This window comes from Drosophila hydei, unplaced genomic scaffold (genome assembly GCF_003285905.1).
Source record: "Drosophila hydei strain 15085-1641.00,03,60 unplaced genomic scaffold, DhydRS2 tig00008128-arrow-arrow-pilon, whole genome shotgun sequence".
In the NCBI taxonomy this organism is placed as follows: Eukaryota; Metazoa; Arthropoda; class Insecta; order Diptera; family Drosophilidae; genus Drosophila; species Drosophila hydei.
This window is the reverse complement of record NW_022045838.1, coordinates 837,562-858,360: the sequence shown is the minus strand read 5'-3', so window position 1 is coordinate 858,360 and position 20,799 is coordinate 837,562. Positions and strand designations below refer to the sequence as shown.

Here is a 20,799-nt window from a genome sequence, read left to right as displayed (position 1 = left end):
AGCCTGCTCTAATATACATATTACTGTATTTTTAAATATATATACATTATATAAGTATATAACATTAACTGAAGCTAATATATAAGTAGTTGTATTCTTTTATCTTATAAATATAAACGGAATATGAATTTCGTAATTAATTTCAAACAATTTTAAGTTGAACTTCATGTGAAGAACAAGAACAACAATCCAAGTAGTTTTGCCTATGTACAGCCAAAAATGATATGTAAATAAATAACACACACCACACACACACATGCATTTGTTTTGATACATATGTATGTACAAAATATAACAATATATGTAGTATATAGTATATATATATGAATATGAATATTATTTAGAGGATTTATCACTATATTGCCTGCACTTATGAACGCCTAATGCGAGTTTGTGTCAGTGAACGAGCAATTGTATTATATTTGTAAATAAAACAGATAAAAGTAACTTGAATTGTTGTGCACTGAATAACGGTTTGTGATGTGGAATATATGAAATCTAGTAATATTTAAAAAGCTCAGATGTAGACTTAGTAAATTACCATAAAACAAATGCTATAAAAGTTTTAAGGCTCAGATCGAGCGAATTAGATAGAGCTATAAATAGTAGGTAAAGGGAAGAGGTAGCATACATACCTGTATAAGTGTTGCACATGGTGCAGATTGTACGGATATATATATCTATATATATGAAAGCAAACAATAATTGAAACGACGTCAGCTCATTGCGGGGTTTTTCGGGTATCTCCAAGTCGGATGCGCCCGACTAGAGCCCACTTATTTGATTTTTTTAGTTTTGTCATCCTTGAAATATTACAAGTTATTAAGAGTTAAATAAGTTATAAATTAATGTATGGCAAAAAATATTAATCCAACAACTATTTGTTTTGCTTGCATCGCATCGAGCGGTTATCGTATTTGTTATGCATTTGGCTTTTCATGTAGCCACGGACGGAATATGGGCAATGTCGAAGGGTAATGTGTGTCCGGCTTCAGCACAGATTCGGGCCATGTATTGGAGACGTCATTAGCATTATTGCGGAATGGATATGTGGCCAATACAATTGGCAGCTGCAATTTGATTTCCTTTTCCAGAGACTTCGGCTCGATGACGAAGAAGACGTCGTACGTAATTTTGATCAGATGGCAACCGTGGAGATTGGTTGGCGGCAACGGCGGCACATAGAGGCTGTCATTGTGCCACTCGTCCTTGCCGCCCGGACGTATCTTGCCACGCACCAAGACGGCTAAGGCGCGCTTTTCCGTTTGAACTGTCTTCCCGCGAGCCAAATACTCAATAGTCTATAAGACAAGATTTGATTAGACAGAACATTAAGCTTCGAGTACTTTTCTGAACTTACCTCAGTTAGCGATGCCTTGGTTCGTTTTATGGTAACGTTGCTAGCATTGGATATGAATGCTGTGACGAGTATATTCTCGCCGGGCACATATCCACCACGATCCAGGACCACACGACATTTGATCTGACCTCCACCCACGCAGGCAACAACGCCCAGTTTGTGTTCCACCTCGCAGGTGAAGGGTTGCTATAGAGAATTTAGGATTAGCAGTTTCCTTTAAAGTACAATACAATACTTTATTTACCGATAGTATAGGCTTCTCCAGGTTCAAATCAATGGGATTCATAACGATGAACACTTGATGGTTCTTGTGTGTCAGGCCTTTGGGTTCGCGCAATGCTGCGGTACAGAAATACTGTATCCAACCGAAGCTGCCCAGGAATGTCGAAGGCAAGCCGATGGGCAGACCCAATTTGAAGGGAAAACTATGTATGCCTGGCGATAGTATTGCAGGACCCTGATCCACATCGCCCAGTAAGCGCATGCGAAAGTCTATGTAATTCTCTTTGTCGTAGGTGCGTTCCTGTCGCCCACCTGCGCGCACCACGCCCTCGCCCACCACATGGAAGTGCAGACCCAGAGCAGGTGTCTCATCTTGTAGCTCAATAAGTACGCGTCCCGACAGAAACTGACCCGGAAAGTACAGCAGCGACGTATTATCGAATATAATCAGAAATTTCAATAATTTTCGAGGCATATTTCTGCTTTAAGAGTTCAGATACGCTTATGACCTTGAAATACCTGTTGTATATAGGTAGGAAAAAACGATGAATTAGTATAGCTTAGTTAAGTTTTAAATGCTTTTTAGATACACATATCTAATGAACTATTTGTGTCGGAGAGAAATTTACAATAATTTTTAATTGCCATTAAACGATGCAAAAATCGACGCAATCAAAGCTTTTCCCTTTTTAAGTGTCGCTGCAGATTGAGCTTCATTATACACACACGCACACACACATTCCCACACGCGACATACACAATATATACAATATATACATATTTTCGTTTGAACAATCCGTTTGTGGCTTTATAAACGTGGGTGCAACGCCAAAATGCTTATATACTCGTACAATGCCCGAATACACTCATATACTCATTGACGTTTTGTTTGAATACCTCTCGTACCTAGCTTCGTACGTTGCGCTATTATTGCTTTATGTATTTTTCTTGATTTTTTATTTTCCTCTTTTTCTTTTTTATTTTTAAACTATCTCAGCTGCGCAAGCGCTTTTGGGCCGCTCCAACAAGTTAACAGCGCGCACTGACGATTGTTTAACAACTAAAGCTGTTACGATTTTCAGCTAGCTTAGTCGACTCGGCATCATTTCTAGAGATGGTACAGGTACGTGCTTACTCATGCGAGCAGACTGAGCTAATGAAAGCTACGCTACTGAGTCCCATTTTATCCAACAATTTAGAATGAAAATCAAAATATATCAACATTTAATAAATGTAAACAATTATTTAAATGTATTTTCCTGTTTGAAATGAATACATATATAAATAGTATACATTTAATATTAAACTTGAGCTGAATAGAACCAAAAAAAAAAATAAATGAAACATTTATCCTTTTTAGCAAATTTCTATTGAAAGTCTTATTACAACTTTTACTAACACAAAATATTTAATAAATATACAATTCGCTTCTTGTTTTGGCAGAACTTAAATATTTGTAATTTGCACATCTCTATTTAAGCTCTTTTTTTAAGTACATACATTCAGGCTTATAAATGTCTGTTGTGTTGACGCTGAGCCAAAATACAGGTTTGAAGCTAGTTTGAATTGCTCAGAGAGCGATTGGGAGAGCAGAGAGAGACAGAGAGAGAGGTGAATTAAGCTTGACACTAGCAGCGTTAGTTATTTGCACTCAGAGTGGTGAAGTTGGGGGTGAATATAAGACCAAATTCAAATTATGCGACTATGATCAATGTTTTGACTAAAGCTTTTTTTATTATGTTTGTGCAATAGTTTTTTGGTCATAATAATTATAATATACTGTTAAATGGAATTAATATAATATATTTTTTTTAAATATTTTCTTAAGAGCAAACCAAATTAAAATATTTACATTTAATTTAATATTTTAAAAAAATTTCGTTAAAAACATTTAATTATAAGAAAGATCAGACATGATAAATCTTTAAAAACTATTTAGTCTTAACTTTACACCGAAATTGTGAGCTTTTAAAATCAGCTTCACAAGTTATTATAATTTTAGGTAACTTTTGCAGTAGTTACAACCACTAAACTGAAAGTGAAAGGTTAAAAACCGTAGCAAAAAAACTTGACGACATGAAAAAATAACAACTTTTTGCAAGTGCAAGCAATGAGGAGGAAGGGAAGGAAGGACGACGTCACGTTTTAAATGGACTAAACGAAGTCAAAACCAGACTTGACGATTGCAGTTGGATAACTTAGGAAAAGTGGTAAACTTGTTAGATAGATACAAACGGCTCTGCTACACATAAAAGCTTTTTGTAATTGTGTTTTTATTCACTATTTATACACCTGAATCTTTAGTTTCATAACACTTTGCAGCAATTGCAAGCAAACAAACAAACAGTCGATTGACTGCTAAAGCAGCATAAAATTTATGCGGCTGGCGAGACCAGATCAGTTAAGCTTTGACGTTACATTAAGAGTAAAGAGAGGAGAAGCACAAGAACTTTTGACTTCTGTGTGTGTGACACACTGCAACTGGAGCGGAGTTTACAAAAACACACACATTTTTGGGTACCATTGTATTGCATGACAATGTGCTTGTGTGTGTGCGTGTGTGCCTGCTAAAGTGCTCGAGTCTGGGTCCGTTACGTTAACAAAGCTGCGATGTTACATTAAGAGTGAAAAGAACTTTTTTGGTTGAATGATTTGTGTGTGTGCTCCAGTGCAAGAAGAGCGAAGAGAGCAGCAACACATCAAATTCTGTTTGTGTTTGTGTGTACGAGCGAATGTCTCAGCTGAAGTGCTTGAGCATAGCTCCGCTACGTTAACTAAGCTACAACGTTGTAGTAAGAGTGAAGAGAACAGAAGTACAAGATTATTATTATTTTTTGTTGTATTGAGTCATCTTTGTGTATGTGACATACTGCAAGAAGAGCGAAGAGCTCAGCAGCACACCAATTTGTGTTTCGTTGTGTATAAAAAAAACTTGAGTCTGTGTGAGCGTTGACACAGTATTAGCTAAGTTGGCCCACTGCCAATGAACGTATATATGTATGTAAGTATGTATGTATATAAGTAATGTGCGGCTTGTTTTGAAGCTCTTCAGCGTGAAGCGTGAGTTTCTCTTCAAGCTGCACCTGAGAGTTGAAAGCTTTTTCTTTTGTTATTTTTCTTTCTTTTTTTGGATTTTGTCTTCAGTTATAGAGACGACGCCAAAAGAGTTGGTTGGGCTTGGCGGCGGGCCAGCAAGCAGTTGTAGCAGGTGTAAATACCAGAAAACACATAAGTCGATGTATGCTTATATATAAATATATAAATGAAATATAAATACTTAAAGAAATTGTGCGCTGTTTCAAATCGTAACAAGTTCTTAATGACTGTCTGTGAAATAATTGGGCGAAACATTAAATCGGTAGTCAAAAACAACAATAAACAGTGCCAAAGAACAAGTCGAACAACAACAATAACAAGCGCTTTGGAGCGTGTAGTTTATGTGTTTTTCTTCTGTGTTAGCTTAAGAAATAAGAACCGTTATAATTGCCACTTTTATGTAAATCAAAAGAGCTGTTATGCTCGTTCGTTCCCGAATAGAAAGGAGTATTTGGATTGTGTTCAATGTCGGAGATTGTTTGAATGCCATATTTATGCCTTTTGTGGGCGTGTCAAAATGAAATATGGAAGCTGTGTATTGCACAGCTTAAGAGTTATTGAGCTACACGTTCGCAAATTAATAGGAGTATATAGATTTGGCGCAATGCTTACTGGAAGCTTGGAGATTATTCGAAAATGCTATAGTTCCCAAAATACAGCTTTAGTTCCAAAAAATATTGCGGTTAAATCACTTTTATTGAACTACCTTTGTGATACAGCTTTAGAATTTCTTAGTCTTTACAATTTATTCTCTTGAGCGATTATCACACAGTCAGTCAGCACCTGACTCTACGTGGTACTTACCAACTTTTCCAAATTATATTCCCTTAAAATTGTCTGTGGGCTAAGCTTCATGCGTACTTTACAATGATTCGTTGTAACTTTCTAAGCCCCAACTTAATTCCACGCTCTCGACATAATTTAGCCATTATTAATGGAAGTTAAAGATTTGTGTACACTTGCAAGCTGAGTTGGCCAGTTGATCAGTTCGTACTATGAATGCGATAAATTACTCTGGTCATTTTAGTGCTTCCATTTTAAATGCCAAACAAACTTCGTTTTGGGTGTGGTAAACCTGCTGCTGTCTGGTTACTAACGAGCCGTAGAGTCGTAGAGTGGCCAAAATGCCATGGTGTCGGCGATTTGTAATTCTGCTCGAGTCACAACATACACCCCATACTATGTATATATATATATATATCTGTGTATACACATAGACTTCTTCCCAGCGCCCATTCTAATTTGCTAATCAGAGTAAAGAGACGCTCTTTACATACATAAAGACTGTCGTTTACATTTATGTAGATTAGGTGTAATAAACTCCCTAAGAGTGTATATCTAGAACTACATTACGAAACGTCAAATGCTGGTCTAAATTCGTATTCCTATAGAAAATAGGTGTGCAGGGAAAATGAGCAGAACAGACAGCAGAAGGCGTGGCACTAGACACTATATATAGTATATATATTCCTGAGTTATACATACTATGAATACTATATATAGTGTACTACATATAGTGTATCGTTAGATATATATAAGGCTAGGTTCTCCAAAACATTCTATAGTAATAATTTATAATTTTGCTTCGATAACTCCTACCTTAAAATCGATAAGAATCGATAGTTCAACTTGCTGTAGCTGTAGTGTTTAAATTTAATGTGTAGATTCCCCTTCTCCCTTCCTTCCCACCTTTTTGTACACGTTCCTTTCTCTATCCTACCAAAATATAAGTCGAAATATATAGATATTCATCTACACTACGCCATTATATATGTGATTAATACTAGGTGCAGGGTTCAGGGTATTCGCTAGTCGGGCACTCTCAGCCAGAGCTCACTTTTGGTTTCTTGTTCTCTGCAGAGCTTTGTAAATATCCATTTCATTTAGGAAATTGAACAAAGCAGACGCAGTTCTCTTACGGAAGTACCTCTTTGTTCGCTTTGATTTGTGACTCAGCTGAGAAGCCAAAGGAATTCAGTCTTTGAAGCTGTTTCCTCTTCAACTTGTTTTCATTTGCTTTACAACAAATGTGAACAAATGTAAGAAAATCTTTGGTTTTTAAGACTAACTCGTTGCTTTCTCTCTCTCTGACTCCCCTCAGTGCCAATGATAATGCTGAAGCAGGAATCAGTATCCTTGAAGAAAGCCTCGGTCTCTGTCGTTGCTCCCACTTCAAATTACGCACATTTTGTCAAACAAAACCGGGAAATTTCTTGTAATGCTGACATTGATATGAGCCCCGATGTGCATAATGCTAGGGATAGCTTGCCAGATCTGGTTTCGGTCACGATGGATGGCGAGAAACATTGGGTCTCTGGTGTTGATCCGAGCACGACATGCACCGATCTGATATGTGCGCTACTCAGTTATAAAGATCTCGAGGGAAAGAGCAATGAGCAGTTACCAATATACCACACGTTATGCCACAAATTGGGTAGATCCATTCAGACGTCTAGCCAAAACACAAGCCACAAAGCAACATTAAGAACAAATACCAAAGAAAATGAACAAACTTCTTATAGCAAGGGTCTCAATACCAACTTACATCAATATGTAATTGTTAAACAATTGCGGGACAGTCGATTCGAGGAATATTTAGATGGTAGCACTCGACTAATGGATGTCATTCCGACTGCTGACAAACTGGCCAAAAATCAGGTAATCCAAAGATTTCAACTTCCATATTCCGTATTAACATAAAAAAACCCTACTTCCAGTGCGAGCTCCAGCTCAGGAATCTTGCAGTCGACTCTACAGCGCGCATCTGTAATCAGATGGAGAACCAAATGTTCTCGATGCTATCCATGTCAACCGATAAGGACAGCGGCATGGGCAGTCCCGTGGGCAGTTCCCGAAGTGAACGATACCGTCGAAGGCGTGGAAAAGCACATAGAACTGGCGTGACGACGGCAGGTCCAGCATTACCAAAGCAAACTAAGCAATTGCAGACACAGCCTGGCACTCTGAATCCGAATGAGCATCTTATGAATATTATAATGGCCCAGGATGAGACCATAAAGAGACAAATCTACCTGCTGAAGTAAGTTCGAATCTCTCGCACTCTCTCTTTCTGAGAATAGCTCTCCACGTTTCTATCTCTCACTGCAATCTCTAGTCAAAAGGAGCAACAAATCCTGAAGATTGAGGACGAAAAGCATCGAGCAAGGGCACTGAAGTTGGGTAAGAACTATATGATCGATACATACTTGAATGCACTAGGTAAAGCACCAGATAAAGAACTAGATGTACCTGGCTTTGAAGACCAGCTGGAATGCGTAAGAAGCTCCAACAAACTCGGGCCACAGCCCGCATGTAAGCAAGAAGGTAAGAGCTACAATGTAGGAATTACAATGTTTAGCACAGTTTTAGAACAGTTTTAGTGTAGTTAAAGAACCCAATAAATAATGAGTTGTACAATTCCTAACACTTTTAATATATTTTTAGTACTGCTTCACTTTTAAGTACATTTTTTGTTGTGCATTCGGAACACGTTTTACTATTTTAGTAAATTTCAATAAATTGTAGTTTCGTTTTAGATATATTTTAATTTTAGTAACTTTTTAGTACCAATTTTTGAACAATTTAAAATTATTATCTTTTGGTTCATCTTCAGTATTTTAGTACATTTTTAGTACAACTTCAATAAATTTGTATTTTTATGGCACCATTTTAGAACAACTTCAAAACAATGGGACAAATTTAGTACATTTTTAGTACCAGTATGGTATAAATTAAGTAGATGCTTGAAGTAACTTGAGCAAAGTTTTAGTATAAATGTCTATATTTGTACTCTTTTAGTACAATTTAAATGGAATTTTAGTACATAACGAGTTCTCAATAAAAAACATATATATATTTCTAGTAGATGCTAAACAACCCGGTGAGACATTTTCTAATATTTCGATAGATGCGAATATTTATTGGCTGGAAAAGGTTTACACGTTAAATATGCGACTGCAACGCGAGGAGGAGGAGTTGCTGCGTCTGCATGCCAAGGTGCGTAAGCATCAGATGCGCCACGCCTATCACACGAAGGACGAGGTGCTGCAGCAGATCGACAGATTGGATACGAGCTTGGCCAATCAGGTGAACGACATCTACAGAATAGAGCGCCAGTTGTTGGTGGCCAATGAGCAGCTGAAGGCTAAGTTGGGCGTACTCGAGAGCTTGGGCAATGAGCTGGAAGTGATGCCAACTGCAGATCACGAAGTGGCTGTTGCGACAACAGCTCTAACTCTCAAGCTCAATGAAGACCTGATCGCGCATCGGAAGTCCATAGCTGAGCATTTGATACAAAATCTACAGGAAAAGGAAGGAAGACAAAACTATGTCAAGAACCTAAGCAAAAATAATGCCAATGGCAGCGATCAGACGGATGCCAAATTGTTTAAGAAACAACTATTTTTCGCAGTCGATAATACTGAAACTTTAGATCAAAAGGAGGAACAACCCATGACAAGATATTCGTCAAGTACCGAAAGTAATACGCTTTTGACCTATTTCGAGGCTGACGTCGATATACAGAACTTTGGTACACTTGTTTAATTTATATAAATTGGTTTTTATAATAAAGCTCTTCGATGTAATGGGACTAAGCTTCATGTACTGTTACAATTTACATTGGTTCCAATCTGAGCAACGTTTTTGTATTATATCTTAAGAACAACCTGTATATATTCATTGTTAAGCGCAAATAGTGAAAAAGAGATTCTTGATCAATATTAAAATATAAACTTAAACAGAAATAGTTAGTAAAGTTTACACTAATTTATATAGTAGATTATTATTACTTTTCATATAAAAATGACACAGCATTCATGTGTTTATGTGTTTATGTGAGTGTATGTCATGCGCAAGCACTTATAACGGTGAATCCCCTAACAGTCGTTTGCTTAGTCTTAGGATTCAGAACTGGTTCATCATCGCTCGATGAATCTGAATAGCTAGTGTTTAACACTTTCGATATTTTATTAAGCTTTGCGTCCGTAACAGCTGGCGGCTCCGCCGGCGTTGACATTAATGCAGCTGTAATGAGCTGATGTGTGGAAGGCGCGTCCAGTCCTGGTTCCTGCTCGTTGAGCAGTCCGTGATTAGCCTCGCGCCTCTTCGTGAGCACAATGGCGCCGCTGTAGAGAAAAAGAATTGGCACCACAGCGACAACGACTACAGTTATTAGAAATGTTGTCATTTTCACCTCACGCTGACAGCATTTAAGATCCTTGGACCATAAAACGCGCGTTTTATTCATCTGAAAGATAATAATTGTTAACTGTGAAAACAGAATAAGAACATGTAGTTAACACTTACAATATCCTGCATGTCAAAGCATATTTTGCCTTTGCTCTCCTTGTCCAAATTCTTGTAAAAGTTGTTCATGACTATGTACTGCACGACACACTTGCTGCACTTATTGCTGGGATTTTCGCTCAAGCAGCTCGAGAATTCCCGATACGTGTTTGTGAAGATATCGGAATTGTTGTGTTTGAAGCACTCTGTTTATGGATTAGGTTCACAATGGATTAATCACTTAAATCATATGATTCATATTTGAATTAGTCAGTCTTACCATCACAATAGGCTCGGTCCCAGAGCCCCTGCATCAAACTTTGTGTGGTTGTTAGTATATTCAAGCGATCTGCATCTGTGTAGATCTTGGAACAGTTTTCAAATTTCATCAGATTATTGTATGCGGTTGACATTAGGTCAAATGTTACTTTGCATGCATTGCACAGGCGAATCTCATTTACAGGTAATGAGAACCTTGTGTTGCAGTAAATGAAGTCCTTTTGAGCGTTAGCCAATTCGCGCAAAAAAAGGTCACAGTTTTTGGATAAACTGGGCCTTGTTATGCAGATAACTATAATTATTAAAAGAAAAGTTCGCATCTTTAGACGAATGAATGCTGCTCAGCAGATAGTTGTTCACTGACGAATTTGTTGGTTTATGGTCACTCAAAAGTAAAACGCTAACAGTGCCATTTGAGCGTTACAGCTTTACTTTTTCTCTGCGCTCTTCATAATGGTTACTGCTGTTATTCGCATGTTACTTGCCCTTGCCTTTGCCTCTCTCTCTCTCTCTTGTTCTCGCTCTCTTTTCATACACGATTATTCTGCATGAGTTTGCATAGATACAGTTAGTTGTGTTCGAGTCGTCGGCGCACGGTGTTATGGGGCGTATTGAGCGGCACCGAAATTTTTCTTTGTTCATACAAAAATATTTTAATATCCGCGACGGACGTGTGTTTTGCGGACGGCAAGCTGAATAATTCAAATTGTTTGCCCAGGCAAAGTACACTACGGAGTAACCAAGTATTTTTTCTGTGTTTGTGAAGCTTATAAAGACCATTCCTCCTGGTCAAAAATGCCCAGGGAACTGCGCAACACAGTTGACCAAAATATTTGCTCAGACGACGCGTTTCTACGTACATAAAATAAGAAGAAAAAATAATGAATTAAGCCGAAACGATTTTTAACTATAAAAAACAATAACAACTGTCTGTTGGACCCTTTTTGAAAACAAAATTGCAATTTTAATGATATATGCATGAGAACATGTATACATAACTGTTAATTTGCAGATTTACAGACCTGAAAAAAACGCAGTTCGCTACGGAGTACACAAACCCGAGTTAAATATACATATGCAAAAAAAACATGACAAAAAGGAAATTGTTGCTAAATAATCATGTATTGTGCATATATGCATATCTATACATTCATATGTGTTGAAGTGAATGCAAAACAAGCTGCAAACGTAAACTTGTGAACGTGGACGCCACTCCTTTTGCGCAAAAAGAAAAAAAATTAAATGTAAAAAGGCGGCGTCGTCGTCGTCGTCTGTGCGTGGATAGAGATTGAGTGAGAGCTGCTGCGCCGGAGTTGAACTTCGCATATGCATACATACCAACAAGCATAGGGTGTGTGTGTGAGTGAGTGTCGGCAAATTTCTACAGAGCACATAGAACTATTGCTATTGCACACAACAAATTGTGATAGGTAGGTAAAGCGAATTAGATTAGATAAAAAAGTAAAAAATATGGTAAATATCGTAAAGCGGCATTTTAAATGCTTCTCTTCGGTCTTTGCCGCCTGGTCACACTGCGCAGAAGTTGAATACCAAGGCAACGCAATGCAAAATGCAAGCATAATTGTGATATATTTATGGCAACTGATCGAACAGCTGGCTCGCTACCTTGGGACACCTGGCCAAAAGCTGACACATTGCATTTACAGTTTCTTGAACATAAAACATTGCTCCTTTCCCTGTGTCGATACCGTTTTTGCAGTCGTTTTATAACTGGTTTTTAATTCGACTTGCGCAGTATTTGGTCAAACAAGCTAAAAAGAAACAAAAATCTCGCAAACAGCAAAAGGCTTGCCAGAGAGGGAAACTGTTGATCAACATAGCGGAGAGGAAGACAAAAAAGAGAGAGGGAGAGAGAGACAGTCGCTAACATTGCAAAAAAAAAAAAACAATAACATGAGTGTGATAATCTACAGCTTTCGCTTTTGCTTCTGTTCTTGCTGTTGTCTTAGGCTCTTGTCCGTTCTTTCTTTTGATTATGCTTTGTTATCGTGCAGTTGTTTTAATGGATCTTCGTGCTGCTCTGCTTGTTTATCGCGCATCGGGCTGCCTACGATTTATGCAAATGTGCAAAAGACTCCAATTACATTTATAGTTCCGCAACAAGAATTCAGCAACCATTGTGTTTGCGAGTGTATGAGTGCTTGTGTGAAGGCCACATTGTTGTTAGTTTCTATACTTGACATAATATGTATATGCATGTATGTGTAGTTTTGCACGCACATTAGTGTATGTTATTGCATGCATATCTGCCTATATATGTATGTTTGTATGTATTTCAATATGCACATGTGCATTCTCTTCCTACCATCGTGTCCACTATTTGGAGCTCTTCTTCCTCTTTGTTTATTTTTAGTGTAGAATTCTGGTTACAAAACATATTAATTTCATTGCCTCCATTTCAAAGTCGCTCTGTCTGTTGTTGTTGTTGTTTTGCTATTATTGTTTTTGAGGTTTTTTTGTTGTGTCTTCTTTCGCCCTCTTTGTCTTGCCGAAGCAGAAACAGTTGCGACGTCGATGTCAGCAACAGCAGCAGCAGTGGCTGCTGCTGTATTGTTTTTATTGCCTTCTCCGCCCCTTTCTCTTTCCTCCTCTCTCTTTCCACCAAAAAGTTTTTGTGTGCTTGAGGTTAATACTGGGTTGGGGTCTGCCCGCTTGTACATCGAGTCTGGTGCTGCCGTTTGTATTATATAAATATTGTTTATTTATAGATTACCGTTGGCTTGCACTTTGTATGTAGAATTCATCTTTTTAATTTGTCGCCAGTATTTAAATTTGTTAATCGCCTACGCTGGCGCCCATTAATTAGTCAAATGCGACTCGCAACTAATTGCAAATTATTCTTAATTAATGCTTGTCCAAAAAAGTAAAAATACTCAAATATAAACTTAGCGTATGCATAAATACATAAAATTAATACTCTATGTGGTAGCTTTAACACAGATCTCTCAAGGGAATAGAAGATAGAAGATCAAAGATTGAAGATAGATTCGTAGAAGATATACATATATTATACATATAAAAATTATTATATATCTTAGCCATTTGTGTCCCTGTGGCTTACACTGAGCTAAATTGCAACCTCAGATTCGCTGATTCGCTGAGTAATCAAATAAATTACAATTAAATTTAATATCTGCAGGAAATCGTTGTCCATGTAAGCTAGACAATAGTATTTCTATTGTCTGCAAAAGTCAACAAATATTTACTGAAACATAAATTACAGTTATGTGCAGTCTACAGATCAGGTTAATTAATTTGATTGGCAACAGTAAGCAAAGCTCTAAGTTTCTAATAAAATAAAAAAAAAAACAAGACAATTTACCATGCCGCTTGTTGTTGTAGGTAGGGCAAACAGTCGCTCACTTGGCTGTCCCGGTCGGAGGCAGTGACAAGGGCAGGGGCATGGGGCTAGGCGTTGGGCTAGAGGTGCCTACTCGTTCTTGCAAGCATGTAACGGCTGTTTCAAGTACTTCAACCTTTCTTGATGCTGTGCTTAGACAATGCAATGTCCACTTTTTGCAGTCGCAGTTGAAAATGAATGAGGCAAGATTAAGCAACTGTGGCATCAGCAGCAGCTGTTGAAACAATTGCCAACTGGCGAGAATATGTTGCTTATTCTGGGCTCTTATACTGTGTGGCATTTCTTGAGTGCAGCCATGCCCACACAAAAAGTGTGCGGCAAGGGGCAGACAGCAATGCAATTGCATAATGCGGGCCTTAAGTAATGTTTTTATGAGGAAATAGTTTCCTCTGTTTGCCAGAGTTGCTGCCGGATATAAAGGATAAAGGAATTATAACTAATCAAGGGTGACCTAATATTCCTGTATTTTTTAATATAATTATAAATAATTAAAAATAGGTTTAGCTATTTGGCCGACAACATTTGTACATACTTACAAAGTCGATCGATAATCATTTAATTTATTAGACTACCTAAGCTAATTCCGGATAAGCCCTGCATTGGGGCGACTCCTTTTTCATATTTGATGGCTGCGTGGGCTGCTTTCACCCCGAACATGTTGAAAATTGCCCATATTAGATTCGGTTGACCAGCGAATGTGAGGTGTGCGTTCGATTGTTTCGCTTTGCCTTCATTTATTAGCCAAATTGGCAGTTGACCAAGTGAACAGGAATTGATGTGTGCAAATTTATCAGCCAAAAAGGGTGCAAAGTGCGTGTCTGGATGCGCCTAGCCAATGGTCCAGGAAGTTCAGACGGAGCTTTTGCTTTATTGAATTTCATATATTTAATGCAGTACAGAGAGAGAGAGAGAGAAAGAGATAGACAGAGCAACAAACAGACAGAGAGAGAGAGAGAGTGAGAGAGAGAGCGAGCGAGCGAGCAAGAGAGAGGCTGTGCAGGAGAGAAGGTTTGTTGCTGAAGTAGACTTGCCTGGAGCGCTTCGCCGGTTACATAATGACAAAAACGTTGCTCATGACATTCCGTTGCGCATGGTTGGGCATGAGTGGATTCGGAATCCCGCAAGGGAGCTAGGTGGTCCGGGTTGGGAGGGCCGTGTGTTGTTGCTGTTGCCTCTGTTAAACTTTGTCTACCTTACTACCATTGTAGTTGCTCCGTTGTTCGATTTTTTTACATTTGCCGAGTTGCTTTTAATGTGCTTTTCTTTTCTTTTCTTTGCTATGCTATCCTGTGCATCTTAAGTTTTGCATTTCTAAGGGTTGTTTCTTGGCTTTGCTTTGCATTCTTACATGCACTTCGTGCTTTTTTTTTTTTAAGTTTAGTGCAGCTTCTGCAAAGTACAGTAAAACACAGCGGGCGCAAAGTGTAAAGCGTAAATTGTGTGCTTAAGGTTGACTCAACTTTGCACTCTCCGCTTACTACCCATGCTTCCATCCCTCTATTTGTAACAGCGGCTGCATTTCGACTAGCATTTGGCACGTTCGCAGCTTCTTTTTATTGCGGCTGCAGCCACAGCGAGTTAGAGCCAATTTATATAGATTTACACTGAAGAAAAAACGTGTTAGCATACGTATATTTCATTCAATTGAATCTATATGTATAAATAGAAAACAATTACGACTTCATTTAATTGAATAATTATTCTGATTGCAAGCGAAGATTCATACTTGAATAGAAACTGATTTTTAGCTTTGATTAGATTCGCAATAGCTCTTTGTTTGTTCACAGGCTAATTAACAAGCACCAAAAACTAGGAAGATTAATTTCTACTATGTGCTTAGACTATATATAACATTGATAAGATAGAGAGGCGTACGACAGTTGTCTGAGTCATGGAATCCATTATTGATTGAGATTCTCAGCCGTAGCAGACATGGTGACTATCACGCGGCTACTGTTTGAATTTTGATACCCTCTGTAGAAAATTGTTTGGGGTATATTGTTTTAACACAAATATACATATTGCGGACGGATAAAGATCGCAAATTCAGTGATAAGCTATGTCTGTCTCTGAATATCAGGTAAATGGTACACCTCTATCTTATCATTCATACGTAAAGAACCACAAAACCAATATACTCTTCTCACTTCGTGAACGTGTATAATCTTTCATGTTATTTTAGCCAAGTTGAGTTCGGAGCTGGCAAAAAGTTTTTCAGACCAATGAAGCAATTATAAACTAACAAGATCGATTTATGTTCTTATAATCAATTCCCAAATCAAATTGCAATTTGTCACAGTAAACGAGAAGATTTGACGAAGAATCGAGATGAGAAAATATTGATTTTTAATTTGTTCGTGATTCGTTCGTTGTTTATGATTGTTGCTTGAAGCGTATCAATTGAGTATAAACGCTTTAATGTAATTTGGTTAAAATTGCTTTTCGACAATGTCACGCTCTCACTTTACGGATTACGCAGAGAGGGAATCGACTCTCGACTCTCGACTCTCGACTCTCGACTGTCAACTGTCGCCTCACGACACGGCTTGACTTGGCAACTTTTCGCTTTCGATTTTAAACTGTTACCAAATGTGATCCAGCTTGGTAGTATATAGTTTATATAATTCACAGTTGTATCAAAGATGTGTTGAGATTTTAAGGCTAATAAGAGAGTAATTTAATATTTGATTTTCTTAGACTTATCTTATTTCTTTATGGGAATTGGCCGAACTATAACATGAAATTATCTATTTGTAGAGAAGGACAAAAGATAGATAATAATAAGGATAAAACTTAAAGATAAATTCACTATCTATCAGTGGATTCCACATTCAGCTTCATCTGGTTTCTCTAGTAAAACTGTATACATTAAGATAGCGACTGCTTAAAACCAATATACTCGATTCGCGCGGTGAACGAGCATCAAAATCTCTGATCGTCTGTAATCGATTAGAGTGACGGATCTGCTTGTTGGAAAGCGTATATCCGCATTTTTGCGAAGACTTCAAGCCGATTGACTTGTCTGGCTGAGCTGAGCAAAAGCTCCTTGTTGCGTCCGCTTTCATGGCGGGCGCTCTCAGGGGAGTCCACAGAAAGCGGTGGAAGAAGTCCTATTAGTGTCAGGTTCATTGCCAGCCATTCAACTCAACTTAGCTGCCGTTGAAGCCGCAAGTCAACTAAATCGGCATTTTAAGTGGCTAAGTAAGTCGTGCAGTAATACTTAACTAAACAAAATTTTATACTTTCAGTCGTAAGATTTAGCCGTGAGTCTGGTTTGCAATTGCAGTCGAAAAGGCGAAAATTTCAACTACAAAATTGATAACAATTAAATGGGAAATTATAATTTTTTTCCCATTCAATAATTTTGATTCTATTTTTTTCTAATTTATTTTCTTTTGCTGCCTAATTTACAAACAAATTGCAGTTTGTTATTTATGTATTCACAGTTAATTAAAATGGAAATGCCGCCATGCCCACATTTAATACAACATTTACATGGTACAGCGCGCAGGCAATTTATGTTATGAGAAACATCGAATAGACATATATGCAACCTGGTCTAAACGGTGTAATTAATGGAAAATATCGTGAGCTCGTTCAGGTGTAAAAGACAAACGAAATATGATAGCTAGAAGGAGAGAGATAGAACGCGAAAACCGATAATCGAAGTGAGCTAAGGGAACGTGTTCTGCAATTTAACTTTCTGTTAGAATTTTTAAGGTTCTTATTGGTAAAATTAGATCAGCTTCATCAAATGTAGCTCGAGCTCTAGATATATTTAATCAGTTCTAATAGATTATAATTAACATCTAGAAATCAGCAGCAGCTGCAGCTTAATAATTGTCATTTAAGCTAATGTCTAAGCATTGCCCATAGAAAAGAGAACGCCTTTCTACTGACTTGACCCGATTCAGTGTTTGATTGCAACACAGATACGCTAAATGACATCGAGACGCAACATAATGTGTTGATTGCCTTGTCTTATGGGTTACAATCCAAATGCTGCTGATGAGTCGATGATATAAAGCTAACTCTGGCAATTTGTTGTTGTTGCTGGCTTGAAGAGTTTCACATGAAGGCCGCTGGCCAATTCAATGAGTGTGGGATTTGGAAATGACTACTTTTTATGTGTGTGTGTGTGTGCGTTTTTTGACGATTTAAGCCACTTGTCTTCGCTTTGTTTTGCACTGAGCCAACATGTTGAGTATCTCGCTTTTTATCATAGCCATAAAAAAGTATGTAACTCGAGGCGCTGCGATAGGGAAGTCTGATAAATCTTGTAAATTACATTGAAGACTGCGTGCTCAGGTGTGTGGCTCTTCGGGCTCTACGGCCGTCTGGTTCTGTTCTAGTTGTTTGCCACATGGTCACGTTGACTTTTTATGGCATCGCCGGTTGACCCATGCGAACAAGTTGTTCATGACCTTTTATGGTGCTTTCTGTACATAGCAAGTCGAAACCAAAACGGAAGATGATTCCATGACAGGTTTACTTTTAAGGTGTAGGGGATCTTAGTAAATAGTTAGAGTTAACTATTCCGAGAAGTTGCTTTATATGAAATAATCCTCATAGTTTAGCCGAAAGTCGTGTGACCCACTCGATGTTAGTGTAGCGACTTTTGTTTTCATTTCTGATGGCTATTGAAATTTGTGGCTATTTGTTGCTGTTTTTGTTTTTACTTATTGGAAGGCTTTCAGTTGAGGCGTCAACGCGTTTTGTATAAGAAATTTGCAGCACTTTCTCTCTCGCTGCTGTGGGTCTCTGTGTGGTGCTCTGCGGTGCTGTGGGCGCTGCCTTGGGCATTCAACCTCTGATCGCATTGCTTCATAGAGCCAAAGCTGCGAGACTTGAACAAATGGAACTAATGGCTTCCGTTTGAAATACTTCAGAGCCAAGTCAAGACGAAAGAGCCCAAAAAATAAAAAACTCATTTTGACTGCCTTTTTTGGCGTTGCTTCGATAGGCGCACACAAAAATAATGTGGCAATTCTGTTGAGTTCGTTTTGCTAGGCGCGGTTCAATGAACCGCGCGCCAAGTTTTCTTCAACTGCAAGCAAAAATTTAATTTGTTTCTGTTATTTTGTTTTGCAGAAATTTGCATTTACAACAAACAAAATGCTTGGAACGGCGGTAGCTTGATTAGCAAACAGCAAGAACAACAAAAAATTAACAACAACGAAAACGACGCTCGCCACGCTTGGGTGCCATCAGCTGGGAGGAGTAGGTGGGACAGCAGCAACAGCAGCAGCAGCTATTACAACTATCAACACCTGGAATTAACACAGCCAAACACAATTGCAATGCCAAAACTTTCTACAGACGCTAGCGCTTAGCTGTTGGGCATAACCCCAAAACTAAAGTCAATTCGAAAGCAACTAACAACAGCAGTTAAAACAGGACACAGAAATTAAGACAGGTGAGCAAGCATCTGAGTATTATCCGCTTAAAATAACAATTCATTAATATGGATCTTTGATTGAGTGTTATAAGTCTGCAAAATGTCTTGAAGGTGCGCCAGACTGATGGCTGCACAGATATGATTACGCGTTGGCAGAACAATGAGTAAATCTTGATAGCTTATGCTGGTTAGAAAAGAAACCAAATATAATTGATCTTAAGACTAAAGATCTTAAGTCTTATTAAGTATGCTAAGCCTTAACGAATTGTCACTAGATTAGTAGGAACAGAGATTACTTCGTTTTAAATATCTAGGCAGGCGTTATTATGTAGTGATAAGGCAACAGTCAACAATTAGAAAACAAGTAGAAAATAGACAGTAAGTAGAACGGAAGAAAAAGCAACATGGAGCAAACAGCAAGCGTCGAAAAAGAGCCGGAGAACAGAATGTGGTGCTGTGCCTGGGGCTTGATCAAGCGACAACAGAATGACCAATGTTCCGAGGATGAAGACGGATTTACACATACCAAGCTCAAGCCCAAGGAGTTTGTCATTACGGGCGGCATTCAGCCTCAACTCAAAATTGTTCACATTTCGCCCAGCGAGGAGAATGTCTTTCCGCATGAGTACAGTCATCAGCTGCCCGGAATGGGCATACATAACGTGGCGTTAAGTTCCGATAATAATTGCATCTCTGCCGTCTCTATGGATGGCAATTTGATGCTGCTTAATGTTAAGGGTGGCGTACGCTTGCCACGGGTCAATCATTGTCACGTTAGTAACTTCTGGTCAACGGCTTTCAGCCGCAACACCGACTGTGTCTATGCGGGCTCGGGCAGTGGACACATTTTCAAGTATGACACTACGTTGGGTAAGCTGCAGCACAGCTATGACACGGATCGCTGTGAGAATGTGATGGGCTTGGCCATCAGCGGCGATCAGCGTTTGGTGGGTGCTACCGACTATGCGGGCAATTTCACACTGCTCGACGGCTCCACGGGTCAGGTGCTGCGTCGCCGCAACTATAAGAAGCCGCTGCGAAGATTAGTCTATGATCACAGCATGCGCCACGCATTGGCTGCCTGCGATGATAAAACCATCAAGGTAATCGATTTGCCCAGCGGCAGACTGCGAGAGAGTCTGGCGGCACACGATGCGTTTGTTATGTCAGTGGCTGTATCGCCCGATGGCTTGCGATTCGTTAGCGGCGCATACGATGGCTCCATCAAGGTGTGGGACGTCCGCACGACAAAGAGCTCGTTGTCCTTTCATTGTGGCAGCAATTCGAATCTATGGGACGTGGCATTCAACAAGCTGAACAACAAGATCAGCTTTGTCGGCGACGGCAAGGGCCTTAACATTTACTACTGTTTAGGTAATAGGGAAATGATGCTTGTCTAGAGTCATCTATTTTTTTTATGTATTGTGAAAAATGTTGCATATTTTATGAAAAAAAATTGCATGTATCTAGTTTTGAAACATTCACACAGAATACACACCATATTGTCCTGCAAAGTGAATTTAGATGTCAAGCTTATGCATTTGACGGTTGGCGGCTAACAGTTGACCGTTGCGGTGCTACTAGAATTCCTGTTTAATAATTCAGGTGAGCTCTTTAGCTACTAGTCGTTATCTAGCATTTGGCATCTGCTGTACGCCTTCATCATTGCATTGACCATTTCAATTAAGCGTCGCATCCTTTGATTCGTTCGTGATTTGCGGTCATATTCATGATATTGCGTTGGCAGATGCCAGGCAGGCGAGATTAATCACTTCA

At 38.7% G+C, this 20,799-nt stretch overlaps 5 protein-coding genes across 17 annotated transcripts in view; 3 read left to right on the top strand and 2 right to left on the bottom strand.

The window, feature by feature from the left end:
* Positions 1-730: 730 nt before the first annotated feature.
* On the bottom strand, positions 731-2,631 carry LOC111598081 (arrestin domain-containing protein 17). Its single transcript, XM_023313127.2, has 4 exons — positions 2,489-2,631; positions 1,605-2,101; positions 1,361-1,546; positions 731-1,301 (listed from the first exon to the last, which is right to left on the bottom strand). Exons 2-4 carry the CDS (start codon positions 2,055-2,057, stop codon positions 921-923), a joined length of 1,020 nt encoding a protein of 339 aa, XP_023168895.1. The 5' UTR covers positions 2,058-2,101; positions 2,489-2,631; the 3' UTR covers positions 731-920.
* A 2,106-nt stretch (positions 2,632-4,737) lies between these two features.
* On the top strand, positions 4,738-9,241 carry LOC111598079 (ras association domain-containing protein 10). 5 transcript variants are annotated; one of them, XM_023313125.2, is made up of 6 exons: positions 4,738-4,820; positions 6,780-7,336; positions 7,396-7,718; positions 7,794-7,858; positions 7,916-8,002; positions 8,541-9,241. In XM_023313125.2, the coding sequence occupies exons 2-6, from the start codon at positions 6,785-6,787 to the stop codon at positions 9,221-9,223; spliced, it is 1,710 nt and encodes a 569-aa protein (XP_023168893.2). In that variant the 5' UTR covers positions 4,738-4,820; positions 6,780-6,784; the 3' UTR covers positions 9,224-9,241. The 5 variants fall into 5 exon arrangements, with proteins under 5 accessions (XP_023168893.2, XP_023168891.2, XP_023168890.2 ...); XM_023313123.2 differs by having other exon boundaries at positions 7,794-8,002; positions 8,586-9,241; XM_023313122.2 differs by having other exon boundaries at positions 7,794-8,002; positions 8,544-9,241.
* A 78-nt stretch (positions 9,242-9,319) lies between these two features.
* On the bottom strand, positions 9,320-10,599 carry LOC111598080 (osteopetrosis-associated transmembrane protein 1). The gene is made up of 3 exons (XM_023313126.2): positions 10,245-10,599; positions 9,986-10,170; positions 9,320-9,926 (listed from the first exon to the last, which is right to left on the bottom strand). Exons 1-3 carry the CDS (start codon positions 10,561-10,563, stop codon positions 9,525-9,527), a joined length of 906 nt encoding a protein of 301 aa, XP_023168894.2. The 5' UTR covers positions 10,564-10,599; the 3' UTR covers positions 9,320-9,524.
* Positions 10,600-11,180: 581 nt separating this feature from the next.
* The window catches only part of LOC111597779, a 37,754-nt gene continuing 28,135 nt past the window's right edge, over positions 11,181-20,799 (top strand). For all 9 annotated transcript variants that reach the window (XM_030225308.1, XM_030225305.1, XM_030225311.1 and 6 more), the window contains exons 1-2: positions 11,181-11,673; positions 18,717-19,041. The gene's annotated coding sequence lies outside the window, so the exon portion shown is untranslated. The remainder of the gene's footprint in view (positions 11,674-18,716; positions 19,042-20,799) is intronic.
* On the top strand, positions 19,428-20,423 carry LOC111598077 (WD repeat-containing protein 61-like). The gene has a single exon (XM_023313118.2). It carries the CDS (start codon positions 19,428-19,430, stop codon positions 20,421-20,423), a length of 996 nt encoding a protein of 331 aa, XP_023168886.1.